Source organism: Salmo salar, chromosome ssa05 (assembly GCF_905237065.1).
Source record: "Salmo salar chromosome ssa05, Ssal_v3.1, whole genome shotgun sequence".
In the NCBI taxonomy this organism is placed as follows: domain Eukaryota; kingdom Metazoa; phylum Chordata; class Actinopteri; order Salmoniformes; family Salmonidae; genus Salmo; species Salmo salar.
The window spans coordinates 27,832,543-27,846,220 of NC_059446.1; the positions used below are offsets into that span (position 1 = coordinate 27,832,543).

Below are 13,678 nucleotides of genomic sequence, written 5' to 3' on the forward strand. Positions count from 1 at the left end.
AAGGTCTACACCTGTTGTATTTGGCGCATGTGACAAATACAATTTGGTTTGATTTTAGGGCCCCCCGTGTTGAGGGTCAGTGTGGCAGATGTGTTGTTGCCTACCCTCACCACTTAGGGGCAGCCCATCAGGAAGTCCAGCATTCAATTGCAGAGGAAGGTGTTCAGTACCAGGGTCCTTACTTTAGTGATGAGCTTGGAGGGCACTATGGTGATGAACGCTGAGCTGTAGTCAATGAACAGCATTCTCACGTAGGTGTTCCTTTTGTCCAGGTGAGAAAGGTCAGAGTAGAGTGCAATAGAGATTGTGTCATCTGTGGATCTGTTGGGGTGGAATGCGAATTGGAGTGGATCCAGGGTTTCTGGGATGGTGATGTTGATGTGAGCCATGACCAGCCTTTCAAAGCATTTCATGGCTACAGATGTGAATGCTATGGGGCGGTAGTCATTTAAGCAGGTTACCTTGGTGTTCTTTCAGGGACTATAGTGGTCTGCTTGAAACATGTAGGCATTACAGTCTGGGTCAGGGAGAGGTTGAAAATGTCAGTGAAAACACTTGCCAGCTGGTCAGCGCATGCTCTGAGTACGTGTCCTGGTAATCGGTCTGGCCCTGTGGCCTTGTGAATGTAAACTTGTTTAAAGGTCTTACTCACATCGGCCACAGAGAGCATGATCCGACAGTCGTCAGGAACAGCGGGTGCTCTCATGCATGGTTCAGTGTTTCTTGCCTCAAAGCAAGCATAGAAGGCATTTAGGTCGTTTGGTAGGCTCGAGTCACTGTCAGCTCACGGCTGGGTTTCCCTTTGTAATCCATGATAGTTTGCAAGCCCTGCCACATCAGACGAGCGTCAGAGCCGGTGTAGTAGGAGTCAATCTTAGTCCTGTATTGAAGCTTTGGCTGTTTGATGGTTCGTCGGAGGGCATAGCGGGATTTTTTATAAATGTCCGGATTAGTGTCCCGCTCCTTGAAAGCGACAGCTCTAGCCTTTAGCTCAGTGCAGATGTTGCATGAAAGCTATGGCTTCTGGTTGGGATATGTACATGCGGTCACTGTGGGGACGACGTCGTCGATGCACTTATTAATGAAGTCGGTAACTGATGTGGTATACTCCATGATGCCATCTGATGAGTCACGGAACGTATTCCAGTCGGTGCTAGCCAAACAGCCCTGTAGCTTCGAGGTTTCCTCTGTGAACTATTGCTTCTAAGGACCAACATTTGGAAGGCTACTGTACTTACGGTTGATGAAGTGAGCGTGATGTTGAGCTTCGTAGTGCTAGGTTTAGTCCTGACTGACCCTTTTAAATCCTAGTCTTTGTAGTGCTAGGTTTAGTCCTGACTAACCCTTATACATCCTAGGCTTTGTAGTGCTAGGTTTAGTCCTGACTGACCATTATAAATCCTAGGCTTTGTAGTGCTAGGTTTAGTCCTGACTGACCTTTATAAATCCTAGTCTTTGGGACCAACAGAATGTCTAGGCTCTTGTTCCAACCCAATGCTACCAAACTCGACTCAACCAATCAAGGGTTTGACTTAGGTTTGATTTATTGATGAATCAAACCTGTTGTCCTTTGTATCTTTACACATGAAATCAATCGTCTTTTTGACCGCACCCTTTTTGATTTGAACAAAACTTTTCATATTTGTTTGCCCATAGCGGAAGTAGTCAGCCAGTGACTTTTATCATTTTCATTTAAATGGGGTAGATTCTGTCCTGTTAAACTAGTATCTCTTACCTCTGTCACTGTCGTAGAGATAGGCAAACTTGTCCCACTTGTAGTACTCAATGAGGCTGAGTAGGGGTCCTTTGATGTCAGGCCTCATCTGGATGATGAATTGATGAGTTCCATCCAGCGGGAAGCTGGGGGTGATAAATGACACATGCAGAGTCCCGCAGAACGACGTTATCGTGTTGACCGACTTCTTGTCGTAGAATCCAAAGATGGCGTAAACTCCTCTCGAGAACTGGGAACAGACTGAAACGAGAGAAGTTGCAAAAGAGTCATGAGAAGTGTACTTAAGTATTGGATGACAGTGTGACATTGAGATAAGATGCGATGTATTGTCTGTTTTCACATTAATTTTTATTTGCACCATCATTAAAACAAGGTCATTACAGGACATAAACTAGAAGATACTGAAGATAATAAAAATGAGCTATACTGTGAGACAATTGGCTTCAAACAAGTGCTGTAACAAATTTAAGTTTGAATGTTTATGAACTTTATTACTGTCTAAAGCAGCGTCTGCCACTGGAGTGGCTTGTTTTAGCTGATTAATGTATTTTTGCTGTCCATAAGCAATGCCTGGGGAGCTCTTCCTTACAACAGCACAAAATTTGAAAGCTACTTGTAAAAATGTTATGGCCTTTTATTATAGAATTCAATACAGTGGGAATGTATGTAAGAAAAAGTGCCATATCAGTGCAACCACTGTTAAAGACAGTTCATCAAATCTTCATGTTGGATATCTATGGACATTGATATGACCGGCTCTATATTTAAAAAATGTTTTAATAAAGTTTTACCAGGCAAGTCAGTTAAGAACAGATTCTTATTTACAATGACAGCCTACTCTGGCCAAACCCGGACGATGCTGGGCCAATTGTGCGCCACCCTATGGGACTCCCAATCATGGTTGGATGTGATACAGCCTGGATTCGAACCAGGAACCAGGCCATTTGAGGTTCAAAGACTTCTCCTGAGAGATAGTTGAAAGATTCAGTACAATACAGGGCTACACTATGGCACCGACATCTATATGTACCTTATGGCTCTGCTGTGGCCTATACTATTGTCCCATATGGCTCTGAAGTGGACTATACTATTGTCCCTTATGGCTCTGCGGTGGCCTATACTATTGACCCTTATGGCTCTGCTGTGGCCTATACTATTGTCCCTTATGGCTCTGCTGTGGCATATACTATTGTCCCTTATGGCTCTGCTGTGGCCTATACTATTGTCCCTTATGGCTCTGCTGTGGCCTATACTATTGTCCCTTATGGCTCTGCTGTGGCCTATACTATTGTCCCTTATGGCTCTGCTGTGGCATATACTATTGTCCCTTATGGCTCTGCTGTGGCCAAGACTATTGTCCCTTATGGCTCTGCTGTGGCCTATACTATTGTCCCTTATGGCTCTGCTGTGGTCTATACTATTGTCCCTTATGGCTCTGCTGTGGCCTATACTATTGTCCCGTATGGCTCTGCTGTGGCCTATACTATTGTCCCTTATGGCTCTGCTGTGGCATATACTATTGACCCTTATGGCTCTGCTGTGGCATATACTATTGTCCCTTATGGCTCTGCTGTGGCCTATACTATTGTCCCTTATGGCTCTGCTGTGGCATATACTATTGACCCTTATGGCTCTGCTGTGGCATATACTATTGTCCCTTATGGCTCTGCTGTGGCCTATACTATTGTCCCTTATGGCTGTGCTGTGGCATATACTATTGTCCCTTATGGCTCTGCTGTGGCCTATACTATTGTCCCTTATGGCTCTGCTGTGGCATATACTATTGACCCTTATGGCTCTGCTGTGGCATATACTATTGTCCCTTATGGCTCTGCTGTGGCCTATACTATTGTCCCGTATGGCTCTGCTGTGGCCTATACTATTGTCCCTTATGGCTCTGCTGTGGCCTATACTATTGTCCCTTATGGCTCTGCTGTGGCATATACTATTGTCCCTTATGGCTCTGCTGTGGCCTATACTATTGTCCCTTATGGCTCTGCTGTGGCCTATACTATTGTCCCTTATGGCTCTGCTGTGGCCTATACTATTGTCCCGTATGGCTCTGCTGTGGCCTATACTATTGTCCCTTATGGCTCTGCTGTGGCATATACTATTGACCCTTATGGCTCTGCTGTGGCATATACTATTGTCCCTTATGGCTCTGCTGTGGCCTATACTATTGTCCCTTATGGCTCTGCTGTGGCATATACTATTGACCCTTATGGCTCTGCTGTGGCATATACTATTGTCCCTTATGGCTCTGCTGTGGCCTATACTATTGTCCCTTATGGCTCTGCTGTGGCATATACTATTGTCCCTTATGGCTCTGCTGTGGCCTATACTATTGTCCCTTATGGCTCTGCTGTGGCATATACTATTGACCCTTATGGCTCTGCTGTGGCATATACTATTGTCCCTTATGGCTCTGCTGTGGCCTATACTATTGTCCCGTATGGCTCTGCTGTGGCCTATACTATTGTCCCTTATGGCTCTGCTGTGGCCTATACTATTGTCCCTTATGGCTCTGCTGTGGCATATACTATTGACCCTTATGGCTCTGCTGTGGCATATACTATTGTCCCTTATGGCTCTGCTGTGGCCTATACTATTGTCCCGTATGGCTCTGCTGTGGCCTATACTATTGTCCCTTATGGCTCTGCTGTGGCCTATACTATTGTCCCTTATGGCTCTGCTGTGGCATATACTATTGTCCCTTATGGCTCTGCTGTGGCCTATACTATTGTCCCTTATGGCTCTGCTGTGGCATATACTATTTATTGTCCTTTGGAGAGCTTGTGCTGGGAAGGAAGACCATGCACATTTAAGGACTGGCTTTTATTCATATACAATTATAGTTCAGTTGCTTTGCTCTCTTACTGTATGTGACGTGTTTCTGTTGGTTTCGTTGTGGTTTCTGTCTCCTTTTTCCTGCTGTTTTTTCCATACTGTAGATATAATACATTATAGATCGACTATAGGTTGGTTCCATACAATCACCTCTGTTTGAGATTGGTATAATCCATCTATCATTAGATTAGATATTTCTTTATTTTCTGTTTCTCACAGATATTAGCTTTACTTACCAGAAAATGCACTGCGATAGACATAACATCAAACCTACAAATTAAAAAAAAAGAATACAAACAAAGCTGAAGGACTTCAACCCTCCCTTCCCCATAACTTCTCTCTTCCTCCCTCATATACTCAATATTACCCTTTATCATCCAAAAGTCCCTGAGCATTGCACATAATATTATTGCACATGCCTATAATCTCAGGATCCATGATTCCTGTACCCTGCACAGCCCTTTTATTTTGCAGTTAGTTACATTACACAGTTCACAACTGCACGTTCCCAAATTAGTGAGTGAGTCCATCCCTATGCCCTATCACATGAATTAGAATCGGAAGTCCTGTAATAAACATGATGCACAGCGACTGTAGCTGTGCATAGGTACTGTAAATATGAATATTAAATGGCTAAGTGGTTCAGCTGTATTCATACAACATTTGGTCAACGGTCAGCATATTGGGGTGTCGCTTCTAAATGTCTATTGTTCAAGTGTTGGTTAATCAGCCTTATTGACTTGGACATGTATGTCTCTCCATTGTAATTAATCCAATTAATCATTGGCCTCTAGCACGGTAAAACTGGGTTGACTTTCTGACAACGGGGGATTGGATATTAGCTGCCTCGGCTAAAATGGACATCTTGCTGCTTTACATCTTTATAGGCTGTGACGGCCATCTTTGATGTTAACATGCTGGACAGGCTTGAATATCATCAGGTTTGGACTTTGTGATTAGTTGTTGGGCCTAGTTTAATGCATACTCTATTGGCAGAAACAATTTCTGTCTAACTAGTGGGGGAAAAGTGAATATGAACGTCCACATAAGCTACTTCGAAAATATGGACACCCAAGCTACTTGGAATATATGGAGCAACTTCCAAAGCAAAACAGAGTGACGCCACCAAGTATCTTACCACAGCATTCTCCTACTTCCTTCAACACTGAAGTATTTCACAAATCCTTTACGCCACTCTTAAAGCCAGGCAGACATTTCAGATGAATGCCTCCAATTGACAGCCCCACATTCATATCCCGCCAGAATCATTATTGATCTGTCAAGTTTGTCTGTCAATTAAAAGTTTGTCAGGGGTCATCGGAGAAAGCATTGTTTAAGGTGGTCCAATCACTCCATCAATTTTGTGACACCAACCCTAATCCTTTTAGTTGATGACACGGCCCGCCGTCCACTGATGTGGCATCCGATCAAATGAAATTTGTATCACACGCTAACTACTGTAATCCTGCCCTAAGTGGCTGTGCTGTACTGTAAGATCGAACAATGATATGTCTACAACCAAATGTCCCACACAAAATCAAAATATCCAATGATGTCCCATCCCAAGACAAAAACAACCCACAAAAACTGTTACCGGAAGAAAAGGAGAGGAATCAGAAAAGCCATGAAATGCCTGTCACATACTGTAAAACTGGTTTCCAATGAAAGTGGGCTGGACTTTGCATTGGGAAATACCCCCTCTAGACTAGAGTGTCTGGGTGAATCTCTTTGGTCCTAATTGGGTAATTTCAGCTCAGACTGAAAGAAAATGATATTATTATTTCAGTGCTGTGTCCATTCGCTATGCTTTCCAACCACGTTTCTACTTCTTATCTCTGTTGTTTTGGAGGGAACCATACAGTGGAAACTTACTTAGGCGTAATCTGAGGAATGTTTGGAGAAGATAACTGTAACGCAGATTTGGGGGATTTGTAAATTGTAATCCCAACAATGTAGTGCAGTTTCTATTGTGGAGTGTGATGTCAGTTTGTGTGTGTGTGTGTGTTTGAGTTGACAAATAAATATACAACAGCATTCCAGCAACTAAATCCTAATCACTAGTTCTAATTGTAATAACATAAGAACAAAATCATGACAGGTGGAATCAATATGAGACTCAAACAACTAGAGAAGAAGTGTCGACCAAAATGAGTAACTACTGCAGACAACTAAGGACCAGCATTATGGTCTATCATCAGATAGATGGAGACCATGACAGGACACTTGAGAGTGTTGAGACAACTTCTGTTACCATGGTAAACTATGCCCAGAGCAAGTGGTCACAGACAGTGGAACGTGAACTTGCCCTGTGAGAGTGAGCGCTACGTAGTTATTTGAGTGAAAATGGAGTCATTACCATAACTACAGAGGGAGAGTTATGTGTTCAGCCCTAATTAACTAGCTGCCTGCATCTCTCTGTGTGAAGACTTTCCAGCTCCCCTGCACTAATCTGCACCCCAAGCATGTCATCTCATATCAGTTTGTTAGACTTCCATAGTAATAATGAGTATTGGAGTTTGGAGGTCGCCACAACCAGGGTTGGGGTCAATTCCATTTCAATTCCAGTCAATTCAGGAAGTACACTGAAATTCCAATTCTCTTCAATGTTTTTCAATTAGGAAAATGTGTAAATGGAATTGGGTTCAATTTCTGAATGGACTAGAATTTAAATGGAATTGACCCCAACCCACAGATATTCGCTTCATCATGTCCGAAGATGCTCTGTAGGTCAATATGATGGAACCAGTATGGTGGAACCAGCTTCCCCCTGAAGCTAGGGCAGCAGAGTCCCTGCCCATCTTCTGAAAACATACCTCTTCAAATAGTATCTTAAATAATCCCACAACATCTTTAAACACTCAACCAATAAACCACCTTGACTGGCCTGGACTGTGCTGGACTAGAACAAAACCATGCATGTCCAGTCTTCAGGATCCACTATTTCAAAACACAGCAACACAAATCACTGTGCATCTTTGAAAACAAACAACTGAATCACACATTTTAACTTTATATTATATTTTAGATACATTTTCATTTGAGCGTGCTTTTTAGTCCAGGACTAGGCTGAATTTGTGCCCGGGACACCAAACAGCACAGTATGTTTTTGAGATATACACTACCATTCAAAAGTTTGACGTCACTTAGAAATGTCCTTGTTTTGGAAAGAAAAGCACTTTTTTTTTTACCATTAACATAACATCAAACTAATCAGAAATGCAGTGTAGACATTGTTAATGTTGTAAATGACTGACTATTGTAGTTGGAAACGGCAGATTCTTTATGAAATATCTACATAGGCGTTTTTGCTTTTCTTTCAAAAACAAGGACATTTCTAAGTGACCCCAAACCTTTGAACGGTAGAGTACATTATATAAAAAGCTATATTTGTCAGCCGTGGTAAGGATAATCATCGCCTCATTATAACTAATATTACAAAGGAACCATAAAATATGTCAGTGTCACGTCCTGGCCAGTATAAGGGTTAATTAGTATTGTAGTTTGGTCAGGACGTGGCAGAGGGTATTCGTTTTATGTGGTTCGGGGTGGTGTGTTTGTTAAAAGGGTGTTTGATTTAGTATTTCCGGGTTTTGGTTTATGTTTAGGTATTTCTATGTTTAGTCTAGTGTGTCTGGTTCTATGTTGAGTTAATTGGGGTTGGACTTCCAATTGAAGGCAGCTGTTTGGTGTTGCCTTTGATTGGAAGTCCTATATTAGTTGGGTGTGTTTGTCTTGTATTTTGTGGGTGATTGTTCTGTGTTAGCCTTGTGCCTTGCAGACTGTCAGTGAATCGTTCGTTTTCTTGTTTGTTGTTTTGTATTCATTTTGAAGTGAAAAAATGTTCAAAATGAACAATCACATACCTGCTGCGTATTGGTCTACCTTTTCCGACGATGATTTCGTTATATCGTCAGAAGACGAAGAAAGCCCTGACAGTCAGTGCCAGCTCCAGCGATCTGTAGAAACTTCAGCAGTGATGCTAGAAGAGGGTACACCATAACTCTAACCCTACGAAGTATACCAGCGAGGAAGAGGCAAAGCGAAAGGTTTCACTCCCGCCAAAATCTGTCCACAATAAGCCCAATGCGTTTCTATGGGTTTATTTTGAACCTAAGCTTGTCGCCTACCTTCCGCCTTTGGGACAATGACTCTCACTGTTAGGGCGGAGACATGAGCATCTTGTCATTATGTCCAGGGCCTTCAGAAAATAGTCACAAGCATTGACTTTTTCCACACTTTGTTATGTTACAGCCTGAATTTAATAGGGATTGATTTGAGATGTTTTTCACTGGCCTACACACAATACCCCATAATGTCAAATTGGAATAATGCTTTTTGAAATTTTTACTAATTAATTAAAAAAGAAAAGCTAAAATGTCTTGAGTCAATACATATTCAACCCCTTTGTCATGGCAAGCCTAAATAAGGTCCATCACATTCAACCACAAAGACCAGGGAGGTTTTCCAATGCCTTGCAAAGAAGGGCACATATTGGTAGATATGTAAAAAAAACAAAAAAAAAACAGACATTGAATATCCCTTTGAGCATGGTGAAATGATTAATTGCACATTGGATGCTGTATCAATACACCTAGTCACTACAAAGATACAGGCATCCTACCTAACTCAGTTGCTGGAGAGGAAGGAATCCACTCAGGGATTTCATCATGAGGCCAATGGTGACTTTCAAACCGATACAGATTTTAATGGCTGTGATAGGAGAAAACTGAGGATGGATCAACAACATTGTAGTTACTCCACAATATTAACCTAAATGACAGAGTGAAAAGATGGAAGCTTGTACAGAATATAAATATTCCAAAACATGCATCCTGTTTGCAACAAGTCACTTAAGTAAAACTGCAACAAAAATTGGCAAAGCAATTCACTTTTTGTCCTGAATACAAAGTGATGTATGTTTGGGACAAATCCAATACAAGACATTACTGAGTACCACTCTCCATATTTTCAAGCATAGTGGTGGCTGCATCATGTTATGGGTATGGTTGTAATCGTTAAGGACTGGGGAGTTTTTCAGGATAAAAAATAAATGGAATGGCGCTAAGCACAGGCAAAATCCTAAAGGAAAACCTGGTTCAGTCTGCTTTCCATCAGACATTGCGAGATGAATTCACCTTTCAGCAGGACAATAACCTAAAACACAACGCCAAATGTACACTGGAGTTGCTTACCAAGAAGACAGTGAATGTTTCTGAGTGGTTGAGTTACAGTTTTGACTTAAATCTGCTTGAAAATATATGGCAAGACATGAAAGTGGTTGTCTAGCAAATATCAACAACCAATTTGACAGAGCTTGAAGAATTTTGAAAAGAAAATTGGGCAAATATAGTACAACCCAGGAGTGCAAAGCTTTTAGAGACTTATCCAGAAAGACTCAAGCTGAAATCACTGCCTAAGGTGATTCTAACATGTATTGACTCAGGGGTCTGAATACTTATGTAAATTTAGATATTTCTGTATTTCATTTTCAATGAATTTGGTAAAATTTCTAACAACATGTTTTCACTTTGTAATTATGAGATATTGTGTTTAGATGGGTGAGCTTTAAAAAAAGTAATCCATTTAGAATTCAGGCTTTAACAAAAAAAAATTGCAATAGTCAAGGGGTACAGTATGATTACTTTCTCAAGGCCTTGTAGAGATCTCTGAGTGTATTTAACTGGCCTCGTTTCCTGCTCCGTGACAGGCTGTTTTAGAGTATTGCTGGCATGAGCTCCGGCTACATGACAGGCTGTTTTAGAGTGTTTTTGGCCATGTTTATTGATCCAAGACAGGTTGTTTTAGTGTGTTATTGGCCTCATTTCCATGCTGTTTTAGAGTGTTGCTTGCCTCGTTTCCTACTCCATGACACGCTATTTTAAAGTGTTTTCTGGCCTCGTTTCCTGCTCCATGATAGGCTGTTTGAGAGTGTTGCTGGCCTTGTTTCTTGCTCCATGACAGACAATTTTAGATTTTTGCTTTCCTCGTTTGCTGCTCCATGACAAGCTGTTCTTGAGTGTTGCTGGCCTCGTTTCCTGCTCCATGAGAAGATGCTTTAGGGTGTAGCTGGCCTCATTTCCTGCTCCATGAGAGGTTGTTTTTGAGTGTTACTGTCCACGTTTCCTGCTCCATAACAGGCTGTTTTATAGTTTTGCTGGCCTTGTTTCATGCTCCATGACAGGCTGTTCTACAGTGTTGCTGGCCTCGTTTCCTGCTCAATGACAAGATGTTTTTGTTTGTTGCTGGCGTCGTTTCCTGCTCAATGTCAAGATGATTTTGTTTGTTGCTGGCCTCGTTTCTTGCTCCATGAGAGGCTGTTTTAGAGTGTTGCTGTCCTTGTTTCCTGTTCCATGACAGGCTGTTTTAGAGTGTTGCTGGCCTTGTTTCCTGCTCCATGACAAGCTGTTTTAGATTGCTGCTGGCCTCGTTTCCTGCTACATGACAAGATGCTTTAGTGTCGCTGGACTCATTTCCTGCTCCATGAGAGGTTATTTTTGAGTGTTGCTGGCATCGTTTCCTGCTCCATGATAAGATGCTTTAGAGTGTCGCTGGCCTCATTTCCTTCTCCATGAGAGGTTGTTTTTGAGTGTTGCTTGCCTTGTTTCCGGCTCCATGATAGTTGTTTTAGAGTGTTACTGTCCACGTTTCCTGTTCAATGACAGGCTGTTTTATAGTTTTGCTGGCCTTGTTTCGTGCTCCACGACAAGCTATTTTAGAGTGTTGCTGTCCTCGTTTCCTGCACCTTGACAAGCTATTTGTCACATCCTGACCAGCAGAGGGAGCAATTGGATTAGTTTTGGTCAGGATGTGACAGGATTTTTGTGTGTGTGTGTGTGTGTGTGAATGGTTGTTGGTGAGGTTGTTAGGACTCCCAATTGAAGGCAGGTGTGTTGAGTTGCCTTTGATTGGGAGTCCTATATAGGAGTGTGTGTTTTTCTTTGGGGTTGTGGGTAATTGTTTCTTGTTTAGTGTGGTTGCACCTCACAGGACTGTTGGCTGTCAGTTTCCTTGTTTTTTGTTTTTGTATAGTGTTTACCCACCAAACCAGGACCAAGCAGCAGAGGAACGAGGAGGAAGGATGGACATGTGCAGAGCTAAGGAGGAGCGTTTCCAGGGCGATGGAAGAGTTTAGTAAACTCGAGAGGCAGCCCCAATATTTTTTTTGGGGGTGGCACAAGGGCAGTTTTGCGGGGCAAGAATGGAGCCCCAGGCCGGCTCCCCGCACTAGCATGGAGGTGCGTGTCTCCAGGCTGGCATGTCCAGTACCAGCCCCACGCATCAGGCGTCTAGTGTGTCAGCCCAGCCTTGCCAGTCAGGAGTCGCCATAGCGGCCTGCCAGTCAGGAGTCGCCAGAGCGGCCCGACTGCCCGGGTCTGCCAGAGTGGCCCGACTGCCCGGGTCTGCCAGAGTGGCCCGACTGCCCGGGTCTGCCAGAGTGGCCAGACTGTCCTCCGGGTCTGCCAGAGTGGCCCGCCTGTCCTCCGGGTCTGCCAGAGTGGCCCGCCTGTCCTCCGGGTCTGCCAGAGTGGCCCGCCTGTCCTCCGGGTCTGCCAGAGTGGCCCGCCTGTCCTCCGGGTCTGCCAGAGTGGCCCGCTTGTCCTCCGGCCCAGCCCGAGTGGCCCGCCTGTCCTCCGGCCCAGCCCGAGTGGCCGCCTGTCCTCCGGCCCAGCCCGAGTGGCCCGCCTGTCCTCCGGGTCTGCCAGAGTGGCCCGCCTGTCCTCCGGGTCTGCCAGAGTGGCCCGCCTGTCCAACGGGTCTGCCAGAGTGGCCCGCCTGTCCTCCGGGTCTGCCAGAGTGGCCCGCCTGTCCTCCGGGTCTGCCAGAGTGGCCCGCCTGTCCTCCGGGTCTGCCAGAGTGGCCCACTTGTCCTCCGGCCCAGCCCGAGTGGCACGCCTGTCCTCCGGCCCAGCCCGAGTGGCCCGCCTGTCCTCCGGCCCAGTCCGAGTGGCCCGCCTGTCCTCCGGCCCAGCCCGAGTGGCCGCCTGTCCTCCGGCCCAGCCCGAGTGGCCCGCCTGTCCTCCGGCCCAGCCCGAGTGGCCCGTCTGTCCTCCGGCCCAGTTCGAGTGGCCCGCCTGTCCTCCGGCCCAGCCCAAGTGGCTCGTCTGCCAGGGTCAGCTCGAGTGGCCCATCTGCCCGGCGCAGCTATCGGCGCCAGCAAAGTGGACGACGCCGAAGGTGGAGCGGTGGGTTGGGGAGGGAGGGTGTAGCACAGTGCCGTCGTTGACGGCAGCCACCCTCCCTTCCCTCCCTTATTGTTTAGGGGTTATTGTTTATTGGTTTTGTTGGGGTATTGGGGATTTTTCGTTGTGTTTTCTTTTTGTAAGGTGCATTACGGGGTCTGCACCTTGAGGGGGGGGGGGGGGGGGTACTGTCACATCCTGACCAGCAGAGGGAGCAATTGGATTAGTTTTGGTCAGGATGTGACAGGGTTTTTTTGTGTGTGTGTGTGTGTGTGTGTGAATGGTTGTTGGTGATTAGGACTCCCAATTGAAGGCAGGTGTGTTGAGTTGCCTTTGATTGGGAGTCCTATATAGGAGTGTGTTTTTCTTTGGGTTTGAGGGTAATTGTTTCTTGTTTAGTGTGGTTGCACCTGACAGGACTGTTGGCTGTCAGTTTCCTTGTTTTTTGTTTTTGTATAGTGTTCTTTCCAATTAAATTGAAGGATGAATACTAACTCTGCTGCATTTTGGTCCTTTCCTGAAGACAGCTGTGACACTATTTTAGAGTGTTGCTGACTTTGTTTGCTGCTTTATTACAGGCTGTTTTAGACTGTTGCTGTCCTCCTTTCCTGCTCCATGACAGGCTGTTTGAGAGTTTTTTTCCCTCATTTCCTGCTCCATGAGAAGCTGTTTCAATGTGTTACTGGCCTCGTTTCCAGCTCCATGACAGGAAATGTTAGTGTGTTGCTAGCCTCATTTCCTGCTCCATGAGAGGTTGTTTTTGAGTGTTGCTGGCCTCGTTTCCTGCTCAATGACAGGCTGTTTTAGAGTGATTTTGGACTCGTTTCCTGCTCCATGGCATGTTGTTTTATTGTGTTGCTGGCCTCATTTCCATGCTGTTTTAGAGTGTTGCTGGCCTTGTTTCCTGCTCCATGAT

General features: G+C 44.6%; 1 protein-coding gene across 5 annotated transcripts in view; it reads right to left on the minus strand.

The window, feature by feature from the left end:
* Nucleotides 1-13,678, minus strand: part of gria2b (glutamate receptor, ionotropic, AMPA 2b) — a 61,585-nt gene that overhangs the window by 31,682 nt on the left and 16,225 nt on the right. For all 5 annotated transcript variants that reach the window (XR_006769844.1, XM_014199219.2, XM_014199221.2 and 2 more), the window contains exon 3: nt 1,736-1,975. Coding sequence is in view for 4 of the 5 variants with exons in the window: in XM_014199219.2 (XP_014054694.1) it covers nt 1,736-1,975 (240 nt within the window). In the remaining variant the exon portion in view is untranslated. The remainder of the gene's footprint in view (nt 1-1,735; nt 1,976-13,678) is intronic.